General features: G+C 52.7%; 9 protein-coding genes across 9 annotated transcripts; 5 read left to right on the top strand and 4 right to left on the bottom strand.

Moving 5' to 3' along the window:
* Window positions 1–152: 152 nt before the first annotated feature.
* On the bottom strand, window positions 153–521 carry CGGC5_v013964 (uncharacterized protein; the record flags this gene model as incomplete). Its single annotated transcript, XM_032026182.2, has 2 exons — window positions 153–234; window positions 292–521. 2 exons carry the CDS (start codon window positions 519–521, stop codon window positions 153–155), a joined length of 312 nt encoding a protein of 103 aa, XP_031877356.2.
* Window positions 522–1871: 1350 nt separating this feature from the next.
* On the top strand, window positions 1872–2408 carry CGGC5_v013963 (uncharacterized protein; the record flags this gene model as incomplete). The annotated part of the gene is made up of 2 exons (XM_032026181.1): window positions 1872–2063; window positions 2139–2408. 2 exons carry the CDS (start codon window positions 1872–1874, stop codon window positions 2406–2408), a joined length of 462 nt encoding a protein of 153 aa, XP_031877355.1.
* An 83-nt stretch (window positions 2409–2491) lies between these two features.
* Window positions 2492–3235, bottom strand: CGGC5_v013962 (uncharacterized protein; the record flags this gene model as incomplete). The annotated part of the gene is made up of 1 exon (XM_032026180.1): window positions 2492–3235. One exon carries the CDS (start codon window positions 3233–3235, stop codon window positions 2492–2494), a length of 744 nt encoding a protein of 247 aa, XP_031877338.1.
* A 2677-nt stretch (window positions 3236–5912) lies between these two features.
* Window positions 5913–7140, top strand: CGGC5_v013961 (uncharacterized protein; the record flags this gene model as incomplete). Its single annotated transcript, XM_032026179.1, has 3 exons — window positions 5913–6044; window positions 6101–6518; window positions 6572–7140. 3 exons carry the CDS (start codon window positions 5913–5915, stop codon window positions 7138–7140), a joined length of 1119 nt encoding a protein of 372 aa, XP_031877354.1.
* A 1559-nt stretch (window positions 7141–8699) lies between these two features.
* Window positions 8700–10256, top strand: CGGC5_v013960 (uncharacterized protein; the record flags this gene model as incomplete). The annotated part of the gene is made up of 2 exons (XM_032026178.1): window positions 8700–9510; window positions 9580–10256. The coding sequence occupies 2 exons, from the start codon at window positions 8700–8702 to the stop codon at window positions 10254–10256; spliced, it is 1488 nt and encodes a 495-aa protein (XP_031877353.1).
* Window positions 10257–11747: 1491 nt separating this feature from the next.
* Window positions 11748–13238, top strand: CGGC5_v013959 (uncharacterized protein; the record flags this gene model as incomplete). The annotated part of the gene is made up of 1 exon (XM_032026177.1): window positions 11748–13238. The coding sequence occupies one exon, from the start codon at window positions 11748–11750 to the stop codon at window positions 13236–13238; it is 1491 nt and encodes a 496-aa protein (XP_031877352.1).
* A 217-nt stretch (window positions 13239–13455) lies between these two features.
* Window positions 13456–18121, bottom strand: CGGC5_v013958 (uncharacterized protein; the record flags this gene model as incomplete). The annotated part of the gene is made up of 2 exons (XM_032026176.1): window positions 13456–17865; window positions 17915–18121. The coding sequence occupies 2 exons, from the start codon at window positions 18119–18121 to the stop codon at window positions 13456–13458; spliced, it is 4617 nt and encodes a 1538-aa protein (XP_031877351.1).
* A 1052-nt stretch (window positions 18122–19173) lies between these two features.
* SMC4 (Structural maintenance of chromosomes protein 4) lies at window positions 19174–23877 on the bottom strand (the record flags this gene model as incomplete). The annotated part of the gene is made up of 3 exons (XM_032026175.1): window positions 19174–19398; window positions 19457–22810; window positions 22861–23877. The coding sequence occupies 3 exons, from the start codon at window positions 23875–23877 to the stop codon at window positions 19174–19176; spliced, it is 4596 nt and encodes a 1531-aa protein (XP_031877350.1).
* Window positions 23878–24358: 481 nt separating this feature from the next.
* ELYS lies at window positions 24359–25392 on the top strand (the record flags this gene model as incomplete). The annotated part of the gene is made up of 3 exons (XM_032026174.1): window positions 24359–24515; window positions 24571–24806; window positions 24856–25392. 3 exons carry the CDS (start codon window positions 24359–24361, stop codon window positions 25390–25392), a joined length of 930 nt encoding a protein of 309 aa, XP_031877349.1.
* Window positions 25393–25857: the final 465 nt, after the last annotated feature.

The raw sequence follows: 25857 nt of genomic DNA, 5'->3' as shown, positions 1-25857 counted from the left end.
CAGTCCACGCCAAATCTCTCGAGCGAATGAAGGTTTGGTCGTGAGTCAAGGCCTCCGTGTCTTAAAGCCTCTGATACGTTGAAAATGTTGCCATGATGATCAACAAAGGAGGTACCAGTATTTTCATAAACCCCAATCACGCGGACAACTTGCTAACCATCCCAAAGTTCGCACACCTCCTCAGATGTTGAAGATAGTAGTTCCTGTTCAGAAACAAGTCGGCTTTCTCTTGCACTGTAATGTTTTTATTAGCGAGTGGTCTTAGTCCTGTTAGTTAAACCTATCACCTACCGTCCTACAAGTGCCTTGAGCCTTTGCCCTCCCCCAATACGAATAGCGCTGATAATAACTGTGACGATGCCTAATGGTCCACAAGCCAAGAGAATGTTATCAGCCCAGCCCATACTCAAGCTGAGGAATTGAACAGTCACACGCTCGCCGAATAAAGTGAGCAGCGGGGCTAGGTCGCTGAAGAGATTGTTGGAGAAATCATCTCCCTCGAATTCGTTTGACTGAGCCATCACGAAAGTAAGGCAGAACGATTGACAGATGGGGAGCTGTATCCGCGGGATTTAGATGGGCTCCTCGCAGAGGAATAGCGCATTTTTATTCTTGGGAGGGTGGTTCAGCTGCAGCCTGATTGCATGCATCACTATCTACCGATGACGACTACCTGTAGAGCGCGCAGCAATTCAGTCAGCTCCGCATTCCGCTGTTACACAACAGGTGCTGCGCCGAGATTATCCCTCCTGAATGCGGGCGGAAGCGGAAAAACAGACCGATAACCTCGCCAATCACAGAAAGGTTCTCAAGGTGATGCCTTTCAACAGGCCTATCCGTCGCTTTTGAAGCGATTGGCCGGCTCTCTGAATGCATATAATTCACCTACAAAAGATCTGAACCTACATCGGCGATGGCAATGTCTTAAGTATGAAGCTCTTGCGTTCCTTTCACGCTCGAATATGCGTGGTCTATTTCGGGGCTATCATCCTTGAAGACTCCAATCATGAGTAGAGCGCGGCCACAACTCCGCAATTTCTGTTTCGGGAACCAGCACTCAATGCAGGGGCGTGACCCGATGCGTGAGAATCTATCTTGAAAAGTTTCCGACAGTCCTGCGACTGGAACATTGACTGCAAAGGTAGTAGCTAAACTGCATCTTGCACCATCAAACGATAGAAAAAGAGTTGCTCAATAAATTTGTAGGTGGGCAATCAGCAAAACACAGTGATTGTCTAAGTTAATGCAGCTCTGGGAAGTCTTATCGGACTCATCAAATGTCATCAATGCTAAGCTAACCCTCATCCAAAATTGCTAAACATGGAGGATATCTACGAAAAGCTTTCAACCTGACTTTAAACAGAGTCATTTCTAAGAGTACAGCGAACTGTAAGGTGGGAAACATTGCTGTCCCTCTCAGGGGCACAGTCACTGCTACAATTAATGGTTGGCAGTTAACAGATGTACGTTTGTCTGACAGATAATGAGCTCATGAACTTCTGTACAGACCACACTAAGGTTTAGCAAGGCGATCGATGCGAGATCCCAAAAGACAGAGCGCGTCCTGCGTTGTCCATCCCATCACTGTGTGTATGGGAAGAGTGTGGTGACCAAGGCCAGCTGAAGTCGCGTTCCAGACCATGACGTCACTACCGCGGCCCCCCAAGCCATACACGTCTCCCTGCATGTGGTCTTCCTCAATTCTTCCTTAAAACCAACACTTTCTCGCAAAGAAATAATCGGCAGTTTTATATCCTATTTCAGCAACTTTGAGAACAACACCACTTCGGAAACACCATCGAAGTTTGCGCGCAGCTCAAAATTAACCCCAACATCAACATCAACAACAACGAACATCCTTGTCCAAAACCATGGCTTTCCCCACGAACGTCCTGGGCATCCTCATCGCCTTGATCAGCGGGTTTGCACTCGTGCACTCGGCGGACTCGATTCCGAGACTTCTCAAGTACGAAGAGAAGGCGAAGAAGGCGGCCGAATGGAGCAGGACGGCAGAGAAGCAGCTGTGGGAAATCCGGTACACCGTCGGCACCGGCTTCGTGGGAGTACGTCCACGCTTCTCAACTTTTCATTGCGACATCGAGATTTGAAATTGAATCGGAGCTAACATGTGCAAAAAGTGCCTGCTGTCAGGCCTCAGCGGCCTGGCTTTCTCACTGGCGGTGCCTCGCGGTGTGGGTGTCTTCACCGTCGGCTGGCCGATTATGCTTGCCGCTGGTCTGACGTACGGACACCAGTACATGCGAAACTTCTGGATTTCCAAGCCCAAGGTTCCAATGATGACGGACTTCAATGAGGCCATCTCCGACTCGATGATGGTGCAGGATCTTCTGAATCCTTTGGCTGGAGCTTGGGGACTTGTGGCGTTTTGCAAGCTTGTGGGATTGTAAATAATTTGCCTTGTGTATCCCGGTATCACAAATGGCGAGAGAGTTGCAAAAACATGGCTCAAGTACATGGTTATTGATGCCGCTCACGGACTGGCAACCCTCTTCATGTAGACCCATTCATACTTTCCCCATGAGTCTGCGCTTCCTGTGATCTTCTCGTACCTCTCACCAGGCTTCTTGCCCTCGGCGTAGACATCCAGGTTAGCCTCCAATCTGCCGACCTCTCTAAAACCGTACTTCTCATATGCCGGCACCCCACCCATCGAAGACTGAACCCAGCAGTATATCCCCTCCTGATCTACCTTCTCCGTGCCCCAGCGTATGAGGCGTGACCCAATTCCTTTCCCTTGAAAGTCCGGATGGACTACGCAGCTGATCACAATCCGGCACCGGCAGCCTTCCGGTTGCAGCCTGTTGACCCAGTATTGCATAGATTCGTTACCGAGATCTTCAAGATCTTTGATTATCGGAGGCTTGGCCGGATCAATGGTATCGGCCGAGACAGCCTGCGGTTCTTCGGCGGGGCCGGTGAGGGGTAGGTCCGTATCCCCCGCGAAACCCCTCCGAGCCCATCCAACCCATCCGACCGGCTTGCCCGAGATCTCGGCGACTAGGAGGTCCACCTTCGGCGACTGTAGCCAACCTTTCAACCCCTCGCCCATGCCCTCTTTGAACGAGGAGTCGCCGTGAAAGACGGCTTTGAGCTGGGTATGTGAATCCGTCTGAAATGCCGCATCAGCGATGGTAGCGAGGGTATCCACATCATCGACTGTCGCATGACGGAGGTTGACGTCGGGACGGGGCGGAGTGACAGACGAGGGAGCCATGACTCTGATGACTTGGCGGTGATGGGGCTGAGAATGTGGCCGACTTGGCACGGGAACTGTTCCAGCTTTTCACGGTGAGATTTGGTCGTATATGTAAGACGGTATCCGGTTAAAATCGCTTACTTTGACCGGGAACCGGCAGACCGGCCTGCATCGGCAGGAAACCCGCTAGTCCCGACACGGAGCTGACAAGGGAGAAATGCTGCTAATTAATCACCGGATGACTCCTCACCGGACTCTCACGATAAGGGGCTATCCGGGATTCAATCTCACCAAGTCTCTGAAATCCAGTGTTGCAGTTTTCAATGGATCTGACTCCGCCGTCATCGCGATGAGAATCTCCTCTAGACACATTCCAATTAAGAGAAAAGTGCCTCGAATGATAGTGAGATTCAAAGTATCTCGATGGAGTCTCAAGTTCCTAACGCACCGGATACGATATAAATTCACAGGCAGTAATAGGAATGCACGAGAAAACAATGGGCATTGTAGTGTCTGAAGACACTCCATGAGAGTCTGAGACCACCTTCAACAACGGCCACATGAAGACGACGGAGGACTTTGCCGCAGAATAAACCGAGCAACAAAACCACAGATACTGTAGATGTAACTTAAACTGTACAAATGGATGGTGACATGCTGGGAGGCGATATGAAGCAAATCGCTTATGAACCTCGCAGGACCAAGCAACCGAGCAGTCAGCCACCTGGTTTGTAAGCTCCGCCATAAAGACTCTTTGGAACCCAAGACCCTAGTAGATATTGCAATATACTCACTACAAGTCAATAGCGAGGCCCTAAAATGAGCGCTGACTGTTGACGGAGCTCCTGCCTCATTGATTGTGAGGCAATACGAGGCGATTGCATCATGCCACAACAAAACGTCAAGTACAAGCTTCTAGACCAACGATGATGTCTTAAACCCGTATTCGTTCAACTGAATTGCATTCTACAACTACAAGTGTGACGAGCTCGTGTAAGTGCGGGCGATCGTATCGCCGCCACGGCTATCGCCTGAGTCATCCAATAGGAGCCGATCCTGGCGATCGCCGAAGCTACGCCTGTCATTCGAGATCACGTTAGTGAGCCTTTTCAGTGGGGACATCCTTCAAGTGTCTGTCACAAAGTCAGGGGCCGCGAGTAGGAGAAATGTCACAGGTAAGTCCGACAGAGTCCGCCTCGGCTATTGTACGGGCCCACGACTAAGCGTCCGGGAACGTCTGCATGCCATGGATGCTGGACGAGTATGATCGAGAATGCTTTGGAACTGCACGAATCTGGGAAAACACCACAAAAAGTGTTTCCTGTGTCAAAATACATCGCATTGTGAGTGCGTTAGTGCTCATTGCTTGTAGCAAATCCAAAGTCACCTGGGCATTTCCAGTCTCACAGGTCACATGCGCATACCCATAAGGGGCATCGAAAATTTCTTTTCTGCTTCATTTAATGCGCATAGGTCAATATGAAGCCTCCTGATTATCCTTTCTCTAGCTGTGTCGGTCGAAACCATTCCGATCCTCAAGCTGAAAAGTCTTGACACAGTGGCAATCACGAAAGCAGTAATGACTCTAAATAAAAGTCTTCGCCAGTCACCACAACGTCCACATACTAGTGCAAACATGATACTCCAGATGACGAAATTTTGAGGTATCGCGACTTATCGGTAACCGTTGCCGATTGCGCTCGGCCGTTCGTGATGAGGCGAACTAGTCCAGACGACAATGGCACGAATATCAACACTGGCAAACATGCGGCCAGCGCTCCCTCCAGACCGTTTTCTCGACGCTGCACGGGTCTTCGAGAAACTGCTTGAAGCCACGTTCGGCATCATATTCCGTAAGGAGAAAACTGAAGCAACGGAGAATGCAACCCCTTTAGCAGCCTGAAAGCCTAAAGTGACAGTTTTCCTGCTGAACTGACGTTGAAATATGGACAATTACGTTGGCAATGCGGGTAATCTAAGGGAAAGATCTGCAATTAGGGGGGGAGAATCGCTGCCATGGCCCATCGGCTTCGTCCCGCGATCAATACGGGTACGAACACGCAGTCCAGCCAACAGGTTCTGTTCTACAACATTCGACGATGGCAGTCCAGCCTAACCCAGCCTATCGACCGTTACCTCTGCCGAAGAAAGCTTGGACAACTCACTTTTGACTGCAGCGCAAGGCGAGGCCTCCCCAGTCGGAGCGACAATCCGAACAGTTCATTGGTCGTTATGCATCGCTCGGCGCGAGGGGGCATGACGTTAGTTTCTCATGAAATGCCCGTTACGGTAAGACTCTCGCAGGTGCAGCAGGCCACCCCCTGCAACTCTCCGACAACACAACAATATCGCAGCCGGCAAGATCTAGACCCTTGCCTGCGAAAGCCTCAATTGTCGGCAGGGACCGTTGGGCGACCGTTGTAGTCCAACAGCCTTCATCCCAGCGTTTCATCCCAATGCGCTGCTGTCGGGACGGTGAATGACGTACTGACAGGTGCCCCGATCGAAGGTTTCTCGATGCCCGTCGGAGGCATATTAAGGAGGAGCCGGGCCCAAGTCACAAAGCTTTGGGGAGGCAGGCTTCAAAGCTTTTTTGGCACATAACTCTACAGCCAAGGCTCCTGTCTAATGTTAGCTTAAAGACAAACGACCTCAACACCATCATCTCTCGCACGACTATCAACAACATTTCAAAATGCTCGGAATCGGTGGTAGGATATCCGCCATCGTGCCAATTCTGGCTTCGGCTGTGGCCGTCGCTCTCTCAATTGTTCTTTTGGCTGCTGGGAACAGCACAAGCAGCGGCAATTCCAATTACTGGCTTTCGGTTAGTGTGTCCGGAACGCGGATGAAGATGTTCTAGCTAATCACGTGGATTTACAGCTGAACACATCGAAAATTGGCCAACAACTCATCACAGTGCAGGCGGCGAACACTTCGAATGGAAATGGAAATGGCGGCGGCGGTGGTGGTGGTGGAGGTATTAGCATCCCGGGGCTTCCCACCCCTACCATTCCTGGTATCACCTCGCCGAGCGGCGGTGTTAACGATCCCACGGGCATTACTAGTGGCTTGAACGGCATTCTAGGAGGACTTCTCGGAAACTTGACCAACCAACTAGGCAGCGGCATCCAGGATGTTGAGGGGCAGCTGATGGGCAACCTGACGCAGGCGTTGGGTGTCAAGGACACCTACAACCTTTTCCTGACGAAGATGTGCGAGGGCGACTACGCCAACGAGAATGATCCCAACACCAAGACCAATATCAAGTCCTGCTTCAGTTATGATGACAAGGGACAAGGTAAGAACACTTTAACACTGATGAGCATGATCATCGGCTAAGACAATGTCCAGGTCTCCGTAACATTACAGATTCGATTCCGTCTTCATTCGTCATTGCTACAGCCAATGTTTCAGTTCCTCTAATTTCGGCGATGAGAGGCACGATCGATCAGGTGGTATCACTTGCTAGCACGGGAGCGAAATTGTTGACGGCTCTGCTGGCTATTGGTACCATCTGCACAGGAATCGTGTTACTTGCCACGCTGCCAATTATCATCGTTGGCTTCATGCGTGTGCTTGTTCTGACCTCCCTAGTCTTCTCCTTGCTGGGCGCTACAGTTCTACCACTCTTCGCCATCATCACGACCGGCATTGTCGTGGGTGGTAAGAAGATGCTCGAAAAGGAGGGTAGCGCTTTTGGCATCCAGATCAAGCAAGGAGGACCTTTCATTGCCATGGCCTGGGTTGCAGCTGTTGCATCGATGGCAGCGTCAACTTACTGGTTCATGATCTGGTTCGTCAGCTTCAGGCGAACGGCGTTCAGCCGCCGCAAGCGTACCGAGACTGAGATCGGAAACTGGAGGGGTATTTTCCGCGAGGTCAAGGGTGACTTGAAGACCTGGGAGGGTGGTGAGAAATAAGGTGGTCATGCGTCTACATCTGTGATCATTAAATTTGCGTGGGTTTGAACAGCGGAGCGACTGTACATACGGGATCACTTGATGGAAATATGGTTGAACAGCACATATTCAGTAGGGCTGATGATTATGCTTAGCACAGTCTTGGTAAATAGTAATTGTTAAATTTCGATGCATCACCGTTGTTACCGTTTTCTGCCGCACGCTCCCTGCGAAGTACATGCTGAATTTTACGTGGTTAGCGGTCACACATGCTTGGGTTCTCGTCGCCCCCACGCGGCGCTAGGGTATGTGCAGACGGCGCTCAGCCAAGTGCATGGACAGGACGTGCTGATATGGTCTGAGACCACGGCGAGAAAGTATCGGCTCTCGAAATTCGATGCAAGCCTGAGCTTACTTGAAGAGCTTTCGCCGGTATCTTCTCATAAGAGTCTAGGTTTGGCGCAGGATTGTAGAATGATTCTGGCTTCACGGTGAAAGCTTGCTGCTTGCCCCTTTTTACGTGTATGAAGTTGAGGAGACGAAAATCATGCGACATCCGCGGGAACCGACATTCTCGTTCGCCTCGGTCCCAAGTCACTACTGTATGCATAATCCAAGGCAGCATGGCCTGTGCCGATGAAAAGCCCTGCAACTACTACCCTGCAGGGTTGCGCCTGACCGACACAGGATGAAGCTTGCAAAACATGTGATCTCTCTCCTGCAGACTCCACATTCGCTGTCAGAGTTTCGACATCCGTGACCATATGAGAGGGGCTTCGAGTTCCAAGTGCAGAAGCTACGGTCTGGTGGCAACGTAAGGGAAAAGAAGTCTTTGAAGAATTGGTCTCATTTTGAGAGAGAATTGTAAACAGACATGGCGATTTGGAGAAAACTGTGCAAGGGGAGCCCCGGGATCCCACGTAGTGAGATGCTTTGGCCAGGGGTCAGGCCTCCTCGATACCAAGGCTGGAAAGATGCTTTTTGGTCTGAAAATATTCGGAGGACCGCACATCTGCCCGCAGAACCGACGATACGGTGCTGTTCTCAATGGCTTTCCGCTTGATCACAGCACGGCGAGTCCAACCTATTGCAACACAAAACCGATTTTTAAGAATGATGTTTGTGAGCAACTTATATGTTCGAAATAATTTGATCGATTCCATTGGATCACAAACCGGCCTGCATGGTCCGAATTCATCCTAAGGCCAATCGACGGGGTTTAGTTGGTGTGACACGGCCCGCAGCCGATTGGCTACGGATTCACCACCAAAATACTTTGCCACGTCCATCCTGTGGCACATGGCATGCGGGGAATCAGCCAGTCAGCAGAGACTATTACGAATTCTGCCCAATTACCAAAAGGCCCAATGCAGTCTCCCATGTATCGCAGGTGTAGACGCGAATTTGAGCCACTTGAGTGGGATATCACATCATTCGGGCGATGAGCGGTGAGGCTGACTGCAGGTGAAATGTGAAGAAGGTGGCTTCATAAATCCCGTCCCCACTTGGCTTAAGTTAGTCGTAATGTCTCCTTACACTCAGCTTCCTCAACTCACGATCGCGTTCCTCAAGCCTCCATGATGTCTGAGAAGACACCAAACTTATCATCTCTGCCACCAGAGTTGCATCTTGTCATACTCCAAGAGCTTGCCAATCTATGCAATGAAGACTACGCAGCAAGACCTGGAATGGGCGCTTACGCCAGTGTCTGCAAAAGCTGGCAGATGTTTTTCGAACCGCTAGTCTTCAAACACTTCACCCTCGCCCGAGAAGATTTATCCGAATTTAGACAAGTCACGCAAGACAACAGGAGACGGAGTCTGGTCCGACATATTTGGCTCAGACTCGAAGAGCCGTCGGCGCTCCAACATTCAGAGCTGGGTCTAGAACAATACAAATGGAGCCAACCGTACTTCACCGACATCATTTGGAACCTGTGGACAACCATATCCCAATGGAAGGTTGCAGACCTGGCGGAGTTTGGTGGCCAACAGGGCTTGACGCTCGAACTCTCTTCTCACAAGTACTTTCCGACGCAGGAGGATACATTCATCCCGCGAGAGGATTACAGGGCGTACTCCCAGTCTCTTGGCAACGATTTATCTGCAGCTTACAAAACAGTAAGCAAGTTCTACTTCAACGCCCCTCTTTATGGCTGGGATCTCAGTACAAAAGCCAAGAGGGACTTGTTCTGCAAAGGGGTCAGAGTCGACAGCAAACCTCTTCCCCAGGTGGAGGTTGTGACTGGGTTCTTCACCAGAAGAGCATACACGCAGAATGTTCGACCCGAGGTTCTGTTCTTGATATTCGACAGTCTTCCTAGGGCGAGAGACATCAGAATTGAACGGTGGCGACATGGACTAGTAGCCTGCGAGAATGAGTGGCGGAATGGTAAGTTGTAACTGCAACTCCAGAAAAACTCTTTGCATCGACCTTGCTAAAGACGGCCACTTATTTCAGGAATGCAAATTGATCTTCCACATCATATTCCCGCTTCCTTAGAAAAGTTGGCTATCTTTGAAGAGAAAGGGCCCCGGAATGGCCGATTCAATTTGATACCAAACGACAAGTTGACCGAGGCTGTCATTTTGAGCACCCTTCATCTCAAGCATCTGTTTCTATGTTTCTTCATTAACGGAGATGAGTTTTTCGAGAAACTCTCAAGGTCTGACATGACGCAGCACGTTTCTGGAAAAGGGTATCAGGAACTCACTTCACTAACCCTGACTTCTCTCCGGCTGAAAGCCAAGTTTGACGAAAATTGGGACATGCTGACATGGCGCGGTGGAGTAGTCGAGTTGCTTCAGATGGCTGCTACAGCGACGAAACTCATGCCAAAACTGCGATTGATGGAAATCTGGAATGGCGGTGCTGAAAATGTCAGCGTCTTTCGATATGAAGCCAACAACGACAACAAGGGTCAAATCAGCTGGCAGAGCACACAGAATTGCGATCCGTTTGAGCAAGAGGTCATTGAGGCTTGGGAAAAGGTTGCTCGGGATCATGGACTGAGTGGACTGATGATTCGCCCGTCGACACTTCTATCGGGAGATTTTACGTATTACGGCTCGATCATTCCTTTATTGAGATCGGAGAAAGAGGTGGCACATCCGTTATCGGTAGCACAAATGAGATGAGAAAAGAAGGGCGTGGAACCTGGAGCCTGAGAGTTATGGCGACGGTGTTGGCGTTTTCACCATATTGCCCATGAGACAAGCATCGCTGGCGCCAATCAGATGCCTTACATATGACCTCTTGGTAATGGGATTTAGCAAGCGTAATCGAAGAGTTCAGCTCAATCTGCCTCGTGAAACCTCACTTACGCCGACGTGGCGTGGTATTGTCGACTTGCCAAGATAACGAGTCCTGGGTTGGTATGCAGGGTCGTGCCCAATTTGCCGCCTCAGTTTCATGTGTTGTTCGTACAGACGCCATGTATGTACCATTTTATTGGGACAAGAGTAAGCATCGCCAAGCAGCCCTATCGGAAATGTGTCTTGGAAGCCCCCGGTCTAAGTTGTTGCCGAGCTCGTCTGAAGCTGCCTTGTGGTCGGTGGAGGCTGTGCAGAAAAGCATCAAGACGAATAAACGGAAGCCTGAAGAAACTCATTGAGCTGTGCGATAACGATAAGTCATAAGTATATAAACTGGAATGTGATCCAGTGGAGAGCCCATTGAGATCACAAGTCAACGATCTAGGTTTCGCTGACTGGAGTTGCCTATCGCAGAAATCATGACAGCCAACGCTTGCCCAATCGCCAATTTGTGCAATGATTGCTCTGTCCTCAGATTTGACGATGAACAGCTTTTGGGGCCTCACTTCCTCGAAAATGAGCCTGTCCGGCTACCGATCGACTATGAAGTCACCGACCGGGGGCCTGACTTTCTCTATCTGGAACAGACCGCACAGAACGGTTGCGAATTTTGCATCCTTCTTCGTCAAGTCCTGACTGAAGAACTACAAGATCTTGGTCTTTCAACTCAACGAATTCGGCTTTACTATCACTGGAGACATGACGGTCCTTTCCTTTCCGGATTCGGACTGTCGTTTCTCTCTGCCGAGGTTATCTCTTGGCAAGGCCATCATTCTTCATATCGCGCAGCCATCGCCGATAGTGTGCCAGCGCCGAAAGTGAGACAATTTGTCTTTGAAGTCGAGACGAACCATCGTAAGTGTGGGCTATAGTGAAACCAAATTGTTTCAGAGTATAAGAGCGTGGCTGACGAATATCATCGCAGATGGCGTCAGAGATTTGCTCAAAACCCCATCGTTGCGGCAGAGGGAAACACTTGGCGATGAGAACATCGAATTCATTAGCAGAGCTATACGTACCTGTATCAGTTCATGTCAACACCGAGTGGTTTTCCGACACTTACCCACACGATTGCTTAAAGTCGGAGCAAACCAGAATGGGTTGCTGAAGCTCGTTGAAACGGCTGAGATGCACACCCAACATGGATCCGAAGGCGACCTACCGAAGTACATCGCTTTAAGCTATTGCTGGGGCGAGGCACGCGAAACAAATCCTCAACTGAAAACGACCCATTCCAACTTGGCGGAACACAAGATTGGCGTTGCCGAGCACAATCTGCCCCAAGCTTTACAAGATGCAGTCAGGATTTGCAGAATGCTCTCAATCCGGTATCTCTGGGTGGATTGCTTGTGCATCATACAAGGTGACAAGGTGGATTGGGAGAGGGAAAGTGCTTTGATGGGTCGCATCTACAACAATGCGTTTCTCACAATCATAGCAGCATCTTCCCCTGCGTCTGATGTCGGTTTCCTCCAGAGACGTCGCCGCGATGTGGCTGTGAAATTCCAATCAAAGCGAGATCCGAGTATCTCTGGTCACTTCCATTTGGTCTACTCCGGAAAACTTCATGGGAGGAGTACCGTAACCTTCGGATGGCCTGGAGACGATGTGGATGGCACACCGTGGAACAATCGTGGATGGACACTTCAGGAAGGAATAATGTCCAACCGACAGCTTATCTTTGGCAAGAACATGGTGCATTTCCAGTGCGAAACAGGCACCCAGTCAGAAAATGGGTACACCAACATCAAAGGTTCCACCCCTGGATCTTCTATTCAAAGCTTTCTCTACACTCGGGAACAAGGCTTCGAAGTGGGCATGTACGAAACATGGCACTTTATGCTACTTAGCTATGGCCGCAGGTCCTTCACAGTGGCCGAGGATAAGCTTCCTGCGATCTCGGGCACCGCAAACCTGATGGCTATGCTATGCAACATACCAAGTGAGGACTATCTGGCAGGGATTTGGAGAGAAGACCTGCCATATTCCATCATATGGTGGTCTGAATCTTGGAGCGATGGGGAGCCTGCAGCAAACGTCAGCGAATTGGCGGACAGACTTCGATGTCCAAATCCGTACATTGCGCCTTCTTGGAGTCCAATCAGCCAAGGAATCATTACAAATCTGGAGCTCAAGGAGATTTCGCGAAGTGATTTCACCTCAGAGTGTGTCATATTGAATGCGTGGACAGCAATCAGAGGCTCGGACCCCTTTGGCCAAGTTCAGTACGGAGGCCTACAAATTCAAGCAAAGATGGGTCTTGCACCTTCGAAACTTATACGCGGGCATTGCGACAAGACATCCAGGTATCGAAATTGGCAGATCAGGGCAGACGACAGCATTGAAAGAATTCTGGCGTACTGTTTCTTCGCTGGACACCTTAAGTGGGATGATCAAGAGGCAGATGGCATTATCATGCTGATGGTAGGAAGCACTGTGGCCGCAGAAGATTGGCTGCACAAGAGCTGGGAGAAACTCGAAGCTAGAAGGGAAGATTGTCCGGAATGCAACCAAAATTCCAGGCTACATCACTACGTACTTGATGGAGGAAATGGACATTTAGTCGAATCTGATCCGCAACATCGGATTTGGAGGGACGCGCAGGCTAGCGACAACGTTGAAAGGATTGATCCAGCCCCGGAGAAGCCAGCCGCTGAGAAGCGTGACTATTGGGGCATTCTTCTTCATAAGTGGCAAGTCTCGGGCAAATATGTTCGTATTGGTGTCTGGCTATCTTCTGCGTACGACAGAAAGGATTTAGACTTCTTTCAAGACTGGAAAACTGGAGAGGTTGAGATTATCTAGAGATTATCAGATAATTTGCAAGTTCTTGAGAATAATAGTACATGATGTTCGGATTCTCTAAGGTATCTTGCAAGATAGGACAACTCTCAAATAGCAGAGATTTTGATTGGAGACGATGCGAATGATGGTTTGCACAAACATGTAAATCGAGATACATAAACAGAGAAAGCAAGATCACAAAAGTCACACGAAGCACCGCACACCTCAGTAACGACCCTCAAACCATACCCATCGCAGTTCCCTCAAACAAGGCAGCCCACCTCTTCCCAACCCGCGGCGCGTTGCACTCGGTCGCATCCACACAAACATTGACAGGATTTGTCCCATCCCCGCAGCAGTTGCCCGTCAAGCAAACCTTGCCCTCACCACACGGCTTCTCCTGACTGCACTGGTTCTCCTCCAGACACGACCCCGTCCTGAACGCAATGCCTCCCCCGCCGAGCATCGACCCGCAAAAGCAGTTGGAGCCTGTAATCGAGGACTCGGGCGGGTAGAACTTGCTGCCCTCCGAGAAGATGCAATTTCCTGGGTTCGGGCAGCAGGCCATAACCGTCGGGTCCGTGATGTTTCGGTCGTATTCTGGGGTGGGCGAGGGGATGGTCGTGATCTCGGCGAGTGTGGAGGGCGTGGATGTGGTGCCGGCTGTGAAGGCGAGATTGAGCGGCTGCGAGGAGGTCTGCAGGTATCGGCAGACCTGGGTCTGAATCGTCGTCAAACCGTAGTCCTCAATCAGGTCTCCCATGCCAGATCCAGCTTGGGATGTCGAGTTCCCAAAGGTTGAGGTAGAGTAGTCGTAAATCCCGAGGAAGCTGCCGATCACCTCCAGGAGGCTCTGGCCGCGCTCTGTGTCGATGTCCAACCCAGCATCCACAAATGGCTTGAGCAGTTCCCGTAGGTTAATCACGTTGCCAAGTTCCTGGGAGAGAAGACTCCACATGGACATCATTGAAGGGCAAGTCCCATCTAGTGATCCTTTCGTGAGGTGGTCAAGGGTCTGCTCGACTGAAGTCTCACAGTCTCCTGCAGGACCGCTACCTCCAGGCCAGGTACAAGTTGCAACAAAGTCGCCCTCTTTGGGAACAACCGCACAAGGATTATCTCCCAAAGATACAGCAACAGGCAACTCATCGCGCGCGGCATTACCACACTGATCTTTGAGACGAAGCAAGACATCAAACGCGCTGGTCTGTCTTTTCTGCAGAGGTCTCCCAGACGGCGTGTCGAAGAGAGCTGCGGTAGAGGTGCACGTCGAGTTGGTTAAGCTGTTGATCTGGCTGAAGAAGCCAGAAATGAAGACATCAATCTTGGGCGAACAACCAGCGGAAGCAAAGTGCAGACCCTGACTATCGACGGAGAGCGTGTCGCCGTCTTTGTCGATGATTGCCAGCTTTGCAGGATCCGATACATCGATGAGGATAGGGTCGGACATGCTTTCGTTCATGAGACGGATGTACTTGACCGAGTTGGTGGTGTTGTCCAAGTAGAAGGTGTCGATGTACGGTGCAGTCTTGCCTTGGGTGTCTAGCTTGGACTCGTGCAGGGATTCTGTCGGAGAGGGGAGGGTGTGGCATGTGCTCGCGTTCTGAGATGCCACGATGGAAATGCCTGTGAAGGCGGAGTCGAAGGCGCTAGAGGTTGACGATGCTGTAGCTGAGGATGAGCTTGAGGAACTGGTTACGGTGGCATTTTGTGACCCGGTGATTGTGGCAGTTCCGATGAGAGTCCAGATCGAGACGCGACCATCGGGGAGGGTGCTTGTCAAAGTGACGGCGTCGCCAGTTGGAGTGGAGGCGGTTGCGGTGGTTGCGCTCGGGCTGAGAGTTGAGCCGTCTGAGACCGTCCATGTAGATGCAGCGCCGTTGATGATGCTTGTAAGGACAATGATTTGACCGGTCGGAGTTGACGTGGGGCTCGTTGTATTTGAAGGCAGAGGCAGAGTTACCCCGTCTGAGATGATCCAAGTTGATGCTCCGCCGCCGATGACGCTGCTGATGACGGTAATAACGTCTGGACCGTTGGTTGGAGAGGGAGTTGGAAAGAGTGTTGAGCCGTCTGAGATCGTCAAAGTAACTGGCTCGCCATTGATGGTACTAGTGATGGTAATGATCTCTCCAGTCGGGATTGGGGGTTGCGTAAGAGTTGACGTGGTGTTCAGAGGACGGGTCAGGGTCGAGCCATCGGAGACTGTCAATGTCGTAGCCGCACCACTGATGATCGTTGTTATGACAATGACCCCAACCGTTGGGGTAGGGCTTTGACTTGGACTTGTCGTTGCACTCGTCGGGGTTGAAAGAGTTGATCCGTCAGATACAGTAACCGTGGTTGGTTCTCCGTTGATAGTGGTGGTGATGACGATGACCTCCCCAGTCAGTGCGGGAGTCGAGCTGGTGGTAGGCGATGGCTCTCCTAAAGTCACACCAGTCACACCATCCGAGACGGTAATGGTGGTTGCTTCGCCATTGATCAACGTCGTAACCACAATGACCCCGATACTTGGCGTTGGTGTCGGGGTTGCGGTACTGCTTGCCGGTGTTTCGACTGTGCTGCCGTTGGAGACTGTGATTGTTGAGACTGCACCGTTGATGGTACTCGTGATCACAATGACACCGGCGTTGGCTGTTGTAGTAGGGGATACAGGTGCACTGCTAGACTCTGTCTCTAGAGTCGTGCCGTCGGATACTGTGAAAGTTGTCGGCTGGCCTTCAATGATGCTGGTTATGACAATGACACCGCCAGTAGGCGACGGCATCGCAGTGGCAGTGCTACTGCTCATTAACGTTCCGAGAGTCAGGCCGTCCGAGATGGTGAAGGTAGTCGGCTCCCCATTGATCGTGCTCGTGACAACAATGACCTCCCCTGTCGGGGAAGATGCTGGGGCAGAGGAAGTTGTGGTCGGCGAAACGATAGTAGAGCCATCTGAGATGGTCACTGTGGTCGCAGATCCATCGATGATGCTGGTAATGACGATGATCCCGCCTGTAGCCGTAGGACTTGGGGAGATGTCGCTGGCGAGAGCCGTCGTAAGTGTGCTTCCATCAGAGACGGTGATGGTGGTAGCAACACCATCGACGAAGCTGGTGATAACAGACACACCGGCTGACAAGGTCTGCGAAGTACTCGAGGTGGCCGTAGCGGTAGTTAGCGCGGAAGATGGTGCCAAGGTTGATCCACCGATCAATGTCAGAGTCGTAGCGGAACCACCGATGATAGTCGTTACCACACTAAAGTCTGCAGATTGCGTCTCAGATGCCGTGGAGCTTGATGTAGCGTTCGCAGGTATGATGGTAGACCCGCCGACGACCGTGACCGTGGTAACTTCTCCGCCAATAACGCTTGTGATGATGCTGACCTCGGCAGATGAAGACTCTGAAGGCGTCGAAGTCGTAGAAGCCGTCGCGTTAGGCGACCCGGACAGAGTTGAACCTCCGATGAGTGTGATGATCGTGGCCTCACCACCGATGAAGCTCGTAAGCACACTGATGCCCGCAGATGTCGTCTCTGATGGTATCGAACTGGCCATAGAAGTCCCATTCGCTGGGCGAATGGTCGATCCGCCGATGAGCGTGGTCGTCGTAGCCTCACCACCAGTGACACTTGTAACAACACTGATGTCCCCAGAACTAGTCTCGGATGGCGTCGAGGTTGTAGTAGCAGCCGTCCTATTCCCAGAGGCAGTCAAAGATGGACCCTCAATCGTGATGATGGTCATCTGTCCACTAATGATGCTGGTAACAATCGACACTTGGCCACTCAACGTCGTCGACGCCGGACTCGTCGAAGTGGTATTGGGGAACGGAATGCCAGTCGGGAGCGTCACGACCCAAGTCGAAACCACCCCGCCCCCGACATCGCTGGTGACGGTGCTGATCCTAGCCGTCGCAGTCATCGTAGGTGAACTCTGGGTAGACTCCGAGATCCAAGGGAGCGTCCATTGCGAAGCCCCTGAACTGGAGCTCGAGGCCGTAGTCTCCGTCTGGGTGGGAGGTGGCACATCGTGTACCTCTCCAGTGATGGTCGTCACAGTCCCATTGATGACCATCGTGATGGTAGTTCCAATTCGTCCTTGAGGAGGCTTCAATGATGTTCGTGTGAGTGTGCTTACGATCTCAGACCCATCACTGACAATCGTAGTAACGACCGGCACACCGACAATTTCGCTCGCAGGCACCGTAATCGTCGAAACCCATCCCGAAGAAGTCCCACTCGGCTCCCCTGAGAGCGTAATCACGGTGAATTCGCCTCCACTAGTCGGCGACACCTCACCAGACGAAGCTGAAGTCCACGGAGGCGGCGGCCGTCCGGCATTACCCTCGCTCGATAAAGCAGTGACATACACAGTCTCGACGCTCGTCTCCGTAACCTGAACGGTGGTAGTAGCCTCCGCTAGCCCACACGTCCAGGCCGTGGTAGCCGTCAAGCCATCCCCGGGAACCGAAAAGGAGTAGCCCCCAGGGATATCGGTGTCCGTCGGCGCAGGACGTCCAACCACCCCAGAAGCCTCCGTCAAAGTCTCCGTCGCTGTCGCAGCGATGTCCCCATCCGCAGTAGAGTACATCGGGCCCTCCGCACTCTTCGAATGACAAGGCGGCGCGGCAGTTGCAGAGCTGATCCCGAGAAGACACCAACACTATCCTCATCAGCAAACAATCAGCCCCTCGTTGAGACGCAAAACTCACCGCAGAAGACACCTTCGCCTCCTCGTACCCAGTCGGCACCCCCTCCGGAATCGAAACCGTGCTCGTCACCTCCGCGACGCCCAGTACCGAAGAGCAGTACTCCTCCGCACCGTGCCGCTCCATGCCGCGGAGGAGGTTATCCCCATGACACCCCTCAGCAGCAACAGCGACTCCGCCCAGGATCGCCAGCGCCGCCGACGCACGCATCATGAAGAAGTGAAAAGAGAGAATATCGAGGAAATCTTCTGGAAAGAAAACAAAACGAGCGAAAAATTCAGCGAGCGTCTTCTACAGCCGATGGAAGGTCTCGGTGTGCCGGGAAACCAACCGACCTGCCATCGACCTGCAACCGAGACCTTTATACAGCAAAAGTACACTCTCAACCCCTTCAGCTTCCGTCTATCGTCACATTTCCATCGACAAGGTGCGTCTCCCGAGACGAGACCAAAGAACCGGCTCTGGAAGAGCTGTCCCCTCCTCCGAGACACCGTCACCTACGCGTCCATGAAAGGTCGGTGAGATATCGACCCCCAAGCCTCGTGTCCCCGGCCCGAAGCTTCGTCGCGATCGAACCCAAAAGCCGTTCATCGACCTCACACCCGCCTAATTCCAGCTCTATCAACGACCTCGTCACACACTCTCCAAAATCCCAAGGAACAAGACCAGCGAAACGTAACACACCAGCTGCACGCACTTACCCGAGACACATCCTTCTTCACCCACCGAGATCATGCAGGTCCCAAACGTGACAGCCCTCTCATCATACTTCCCGTTATCTCGGCCAATAGTCCCAAAGGAACCTTCGTTTCAGCCACAGTGATGCTCAAAATCCGGGGTACCACGCGACCCTCACGCGAAGAGCACAACCACGTCCCCCTTCACGCTGCCATTCGCCCACGATCCCTCCCCTCTCACGACCGACATTGCAGCCAGAAACCTTGTCCTTCAGAGGATGGTACAAGATCACGCAGTCGAGGGACCCAGGAAGCGAGAAGTCATACAAACCACGAGTCACGTCACCATACACAAGCCAAAAGACCCAATGAAACTTCACGATAAAAAAGCAGAAAGCCAAGGCGTGCCTCCCATTTCATTTCATACCAACAATTAGCATCTACCCAGCGCCTCTCGTACAGTCATTATACCCATGACACACAAGATACCAACCCCCCTGGCCTTTAGAAATCAAAACAACACAAAATCAAGATGCCATCATTCATTAAACTTCATCTCACTCTTCCGCCCCTTTTTTAGTCTCGTCATCTCGCCGCAGCAGTCTGCTGCGTCGCCTGACTCCCAGGTGGCAACTGCCTTGTCCTGACAATGTAATCCTGGTTCTCAATCGTGACACTCTTCGTCATGTGGTTCACCTTGTAGACACCAACCAACCGGGCCGCCAACTCAAACATGTTGTTTCGGAGCGAAATGACAATGAATTGGGCGTTCTTGGTGCGCTCCTTGATATAGTTGGCGACGATAGAGACCTGAGGTAGATGTTAGCATTGCTGAAAGGCAGCGGGTAGTGTCGGGCGGGCAACTCACGTTTCTGAAATCCAACGCGGCGTCAATCTCGTCCATGACGTACAAAGGCGTCGGCTTGTAGTGGTGCAGAGCAAAAACGAGCGCCAAACTGCTGAGCGTCTTCTCTCCACCAGACAAGTTGCTGATGTTCTTCCATGACTTCTTGGGGGGCATGACGCTGAAGAGGATACCTTCGCTGAAGGGATCGAGAGAGTCCACGAGTTCGAGCTCGGCGTTACCACCCATGGTGATCATCTGGTACATCTCCTTCAAGCGGAGCGAGATGGTGCTGAAGCCCTCCATGAAGCCTTCGAGACGCAGACGGCGGAGTTCATCGCAGCGCTTCTTGGCGGCGTCGCGCTGACCGACAGCGTTCTGGAGGTCGGACGATCGCTGCGCGTGCTCGTCGACACGGCGGCGGTACTCGGAAAGAACACCGAGATCGACATTGACATTCTGGGTCTTTTCCTCAAGGGCAGCGATCTCTCCCTTGAGCTTGTCCTTGCTCATGTCGGCCAGCTCGTCAGGGGTGTATACAGGAAGCTCCGATGGCTGCTTAGCCTGCTCCTCAGATTCACCTTCCTCTTCGTCAGCGGCCTCATCGGCCACAGCTGACTGCAGAGTCTCATCTGCCTCGGCCCGTACCACTGTGTCGTCACCTTCCTCGTTCTCATCCTCTTCGCCCTCGGTCTTGGGGGCGGGCTTGGGTGCAGGGGTACGTCTGCCAGAGGGGTTGGTGTTGGTAAGGTCGTCAACATTTTGCAGCACGAGCTTTCCAAGCTTGTCGTTCCAGTACATGAGCCTCTTCTGGTTCTCCTGCAGAACCTTGGTACTCTCCTCAAGCTTGTTCTTCATCTCAATTTCCACCGCACGGGTAGTGTTGAGTTCGGCAGTTTTCTCGTCGAGCTCGGCCTTGATGGATGACAGCTCGTCCTTCTTCGCTGACAAACCCTCCTCGGCCTCTTCGACTTGCGCCTGGAGAGTTTCCGCCTTCTCGCCCTGGTTCTCAATCTCGTGCTCCAGCTTCTCAAGATCACGGCTGGCGACATCGAGTTCCTTGGTGGCCTTGGCATGATCCTTCTCCAGCTTCGTCTTCTGCTTCTCTGCCTTGACCTTGCGAACCTCTGCGTTGGAAGTCTCCTCGTTCTGAGAGGCCATCTCCTCCTTCAAAGCGTCGACGTTGGCCTTTTGGATACGAAGCTTCTCACCACCGACCTGCATGATCTTGTCCTGGAGTGCCTTGATCTCCTCCTCGACGCCAGATGTCTCGTCGTGGAGCTTTTCGACCTCCTTGTTGAGCTTGGCAATCTCCTTGCCAAGGGCAGCGATGCGCTTATCATCGGCTGCGGAGGGCTGGTGCTCCTTGCTCAGTTCCTTGATGCGACGATGGGCGTCGGCGAGGTTCCTGGCGGCGCTCTCGATTTCAAGGTTGATCTTCTGCATCTTGGTGTCGAGTGCAGGGATCTGCTCGTTGAGGTCACGGAGCCTGTTCTCGAGCTCTCTCTGTTGCTCCTGGAAGTCTTGGTACTTCTCCTCATAGACATCACGCTCCTCTTCAAGCTTGGCAACCTGCTCCTTGGTGGTATCGGAGGCGAGCTTGGAAGACATGAGACCCTTCTTGACAGTGTTACCACCACCAGACATGGTACCGGACTTGTCAATCAACTCGCCAGCGAGAGTGACCACACGCCATCTCTTGGCGCCGTAGGCAATTCTGTTAGCTTGAGCGAGGTCCTTGGCGACTAGTGTGTCTTGCAGGGCATGGTAGAAAGCCGGACGGAACCTCTCTTCCTTGGGGTTGACCAGGTCGAACAGGCGGGGTGCGTTCTCTGGGGTCTGAATGGGGTTCATGTCTCGTACTCTCAGCTTGTCCAGACACATGAAGTTGCCACGACCCAGGTTGGTCTTTCGGAGGTACTCAATGCACTGCTGTCCAGCCTCGACCGTGTCAGTGACGAAGTTGTCGAGGGAACCGCAAGCAGTCGAGATAGCGACGTCATATTGACCGTCGATCGCACCGAGGTTTCCAAGTCTTCCGTGGAAGCCGTCAATACGACCAGACTCTCGCATGCGCATCAGGGCAGTGAGGACGTTGCCCTGGGTCTGTGTCTTAGACAGACTCGAGCGAGCTTCGTCAGCCTTTTGTCTGGCATTGGAGACCTTTGCACGAATCTTGGGCTCGTGAGCAGCAAAGCGGGTAAGCTCGTGCTCGGCCTCCTTGGCCTCTTGTTCCAACTTGGCCTTCTCAGCCTGGCATTCCTTGAGCTCCTCCATCTTGGCTGCTCTGCGGTCCTCAATGGCGGCAATCTTGGCCTCAGTCTCGGCGATGGCGACTGCGCCCGCGTTGGCCTTCTCCTCGAGAATGCTCTTTTCGCTCTCAGCGACGGCAATGGCAGACTGCTTTTGGTTAATCTTGTCCTTCCATGGCTCGAGAGACTTTTGCTTGACAGCAATCTCGTCGGAAAACTTTTGAGTCTTGCCCTTGAGACCCTCACGGATGGTCGCGAGCTCTGCCTCCTCTTCCTGGATTCGGATCTCCAGAGAGGCGATCTCCTTGGCGCGGGTCTCGATCTCCTCACCGCACTCGACGATGGTCTCCTCGGCTTCAGTGGCAGACTTCTCGGCATTGGCGATGGTCTTCTCAAGCTTCTTTTGCTTGTCGTTGAGGAACTTTTTCTTTTCGTCAAACTTGACGCGTTCTTGCTCAAACTTGGCCATCTCCTTGACAAGAGCTTGCGTCTTCTTAGATTCGGCCTCGTGCTCCTTGCTGACTTGGGAATGCGCCTTTTGCAGTTCCTTGATGACTTTCTCGCTTCCGTGGTGCTTCTCGAGCTCCTCGTCAAGCTGAGCCTGCGTCTGACTGATGGCCTCCTCGGTAACTGCGACATTGTCGTGGCATTCGGCGATGTACAGCTGGTAGAGCGCAGACTGCTTGAGAGTGAGTTCGTTCTCGTCCCTGATGTATGCCAAAGCCTTGTTCTTCTTGTCTTCGAGGCTGTTCTTCTCCTTTTCGACATGCTGAACACGACCGCTCTTCTCCATGCACGTTTCGTTGAGACTCTCGACTTCGGCCGCAGCCTCTTCGATTGGCGTCTTGTACTTGGAGGTGCCGATGATGTCCTCCAAGTACTCGAGAAGACCGTCGTCGTGTTCGTTGGCAGCCTTAGGCTTCATCTGGGCAATGGACTCGACTTCACCCTGCAGAATGAGGAAACGCTTGTGGTCGAGATCAATACCGCGGTCGCGGAGGAGGGTCGTCACCGTTGTGAAGTTTGAAGTCTTGCCGTTGATGAAGTACGAGCTCGAATTGTTCTTGAACGCCTTGCGGGAGATGATGAGATCGGAATCGGGAATGACTTCGTGGCCGCCACCAGGCTTCAATATGTTAGTATGTTAACTGCGCATGCAGAAAGCGGGTGACATACCTGGTCCATGACTTCACGGAAGTGCACAGAAACCTCGCAGTGGTCCAGGTTAGGGTACTGCGCAGAGTTGTGGATCAAAGCGGACAACTTGCCCTGACGCATCTTGCTTGCGCGGAAACCGAAAACGAACAGGAGAGAATCGATAACGTTGGACTTTCCGGAACCGTTGGGACCGACAACGGACGAGAAGGAACCGTGGAAGGGACCGACTTCCTGTCGTCCGGCATAACTCTTGAAGTTGGTCAAGATCAGGTACGAAATCACAAGTCGCGGCTTCGGAGTCGTGTCCTCGACAACTGGGACTGCGAGATTGCGCGACTTCAGCACAATGTCCATCGGCTTCTCCATAATGGTGTCCATGGCGCGAATCGGCTTGACGGTCGCTGGTGTCTCGGGCACATCAGAAATGGCAGGCGCCTGCTCGTTGACACTGGCGTTCGTGATGTCGGCGAGCGGCTCGCTACGGCGCTGCGACGACTCGCGCTGCGGTGAGGCACCTGGCCTGGGCTTCGCCATGGGAGTCTCTGGAGTGGCGGACTTGGGAGCGGCGCTCTTGCGCGGTTTCCTCGGGGTAGGAGAAGGCTTCCTGGGGGTATTCTCCTGCTCCATTGCTGCGGCAGTCTGGTTGGCGTCAAAGACCTCGGTGGGCTCGATGGTGGAAACAATGGTTTCGTCGGCTACCGATGGAGCGTCGGCGAGGACCGTCTCGTTCTCAGGCTCCTCCGTCTTTGGGTTTGGCTCGACCACAGAAGGCTCCTCGACGACCGAAGCTTCGACATTCTTCTTTGGTCTGCCTCTTCGGCGCGGGGCGGTGGTTGTGGGAGTAGATGTGGATGCGGATGCGGAAGCAGCGGCGCTCTTGCGGGCGCGGGTCGGTCGTCGCACTGGGCTCTTAGAAGGTTCGGGCTCAAAGTCCTCCTCGTCTTCGACCTTGACGGTGGTGTTGGCGACATCTTCATCGTCGGAAGAGTCGACGATGGCCTGCCGGCGCGTCGCACGGCGCGGTCGGGATGACATTGTGCGGTCTGTGTGTCGCAGAGAATGAGTAACAAGAAGAAGCGATCTAAGACGCTGCGGGGGTATCTCAATCAAAGAATTGACAAGAAACCAAACAGAAAAAGTAGCAAAAGCAACGAAAGCAGCTTTGCTGGGAAAGAAACGGCGTTGGTTGGCGATGTGCAGCTGTGGGAAAAGCGAAATGTGATTGTCTTGTTTGGTTCCCCCACTTCGCATTTGTTTGAATTGGTCACCGATTTGGCTGATTGTAAACAAACAAGCCACACTTGGCACACCGCCTTCCCCGCCCGTTGCCGAATGAGGAGACGCGCGGAGGCGCGACTGTGGCTGATGGCTCGAGCACCTGTGGCTGGAGCTCTCTCTCAAGCAAAGAGCCGCCGTTGCGTCCCGCCAAAAAGATTCCAGCCCGTTTTCTAGCTCTGTCGCCAGCAGTCCGTCGCATCGCCAGCTTCCAAGCCTCTCCAACACCACAACAATAGCCATGGCCATGTTCGACTACACAGACTTTGACCAGGTCTTTGGATCTCAGGCTTTTCCCTACGACCGCAAGTCGATCCAGGAAATCGACACGTTCAGGAAAAGCCTCGATGGCGCTCTCTTCATTGACAGGGTGCTGAAGGCCCTTGGCCTCACGAAGGGTATGCCAGAGAGAGTATGGCCCCCATCCAGATCAAGACTGACAGACTTTCGCAGCCAAGACGTATCCTCCCAAGACCGATAATGCTCTGCGCACCCTCCACCAGCACCTTTGCGAGGCCAACATTTCGACCCACCACCGTCTCTCCATCTTCTACTACATCCTCCTCGACTTCGACACTAGCCAGACGAGAGCGCAAGCTTCATCGAGATTCGCAGTCGCTTCGGGCGTCCCCAAGAACTATCAGATCTTTATGAAGGGCCTGTGGCTGCTGGATCATCAGCAATTCGAGGTGCGGCTCCCGCCGTTGTCCTGAGGCTCTACCGCTGACAAGAGTACAGAAAGCACTCGAGTACATCGCCCATCCGTCGCTCACGACCGACTTCGCCGACGAGATCATGACTGCGCTTGTGCGACACGCTCCCGAAGGCGACTACACTCTGCCCCTCTCCTACTTCCACACCGTGCAGCCCATCCTAAAGACGTCGGAAGCGCTCGAGCTGCTGTTTAACGCGATGGCGAGAACCAGTGTTACCGAGGCATTCTACTATTCAAGGACGCACTCCGAGTCCGTCCGGGGTCAGCTCTTCCGCCAATTGGTGTCCTCAGTCCTCAGTTCCCCTCTCAGCGAAGAGACTGCTGCTAGAGCGACCGAGCTGATTGGTCTTCCTTTCGATGCCATGGAGGAGGAATGGTTCGAGGAGTTCCTCACCCAAGAGGACGGCAAGAAGCTCAAGAGAGCCAAGGACACGCTTATCATGCGCAAGATCGTCACTGGCCGCTTGAGTGAAGCTGTCCAGGACAAGAGCCTGGGCAGCGGCTGGGGAATGGTGCAAGAGGGCGTCAAGAGCGGACTGGGCGGCCGCGCAGCAGAATAATTGCGGCTGCTCCAATGCGCTGTCGATGTTGATGAAAACTCTTGAAGAACGGTACTGGTTACGGCATAGCGTTGGCGTTTCGGCATGTTATTTCTGCATTCCCCTAGGCTGTAGAATTTGAATCTGTAATGTGGCTGGTTTTGCGGAGCGCGTCTGTGAAGTGAGACAAATTGCGGTTCCGACAATTGAAACCAGCATTGGAAGCAATTAGGCTTTCAACCTTGTGTTGTAGCGGCTGCCAATTCGCGTGAAGGACCTGACGATTGTCTCCTCCACTTGCAATGAACAGGCAGATTACCCGCAACGACGTCAGTAGCGAGGTGACATGACAGTAACGGGACGTGGGAGAAGCTCCTTCACCTTGACCTTTACACCGACAATACACCGAAAATGACTAAGCCGCCTTGGCCCTTCGAGTCACACCCGGCGATCCACCTCAGGGTCCTCCCACTTGCCCAAAATGAA

This window comes from Colletotrichum fructicola (genome assembly GCF_000319635.2).
Source record: "Colletotrichum fructicola Nara gc5 chromosome Unknown KSG_Nara_v1_contig08, whole genome shotgun sequence".
NCBI classification, from domain to species: Eukaryota; Fungi; Ascomycota; class Sordariomycetes; order Glomerellales; family Glomerellaceae; genus Colletotrichum; species Colletotrichum fructicola.
This window is presented reverse-complemented; position numbering and strand designations above follow the sequence as displayed.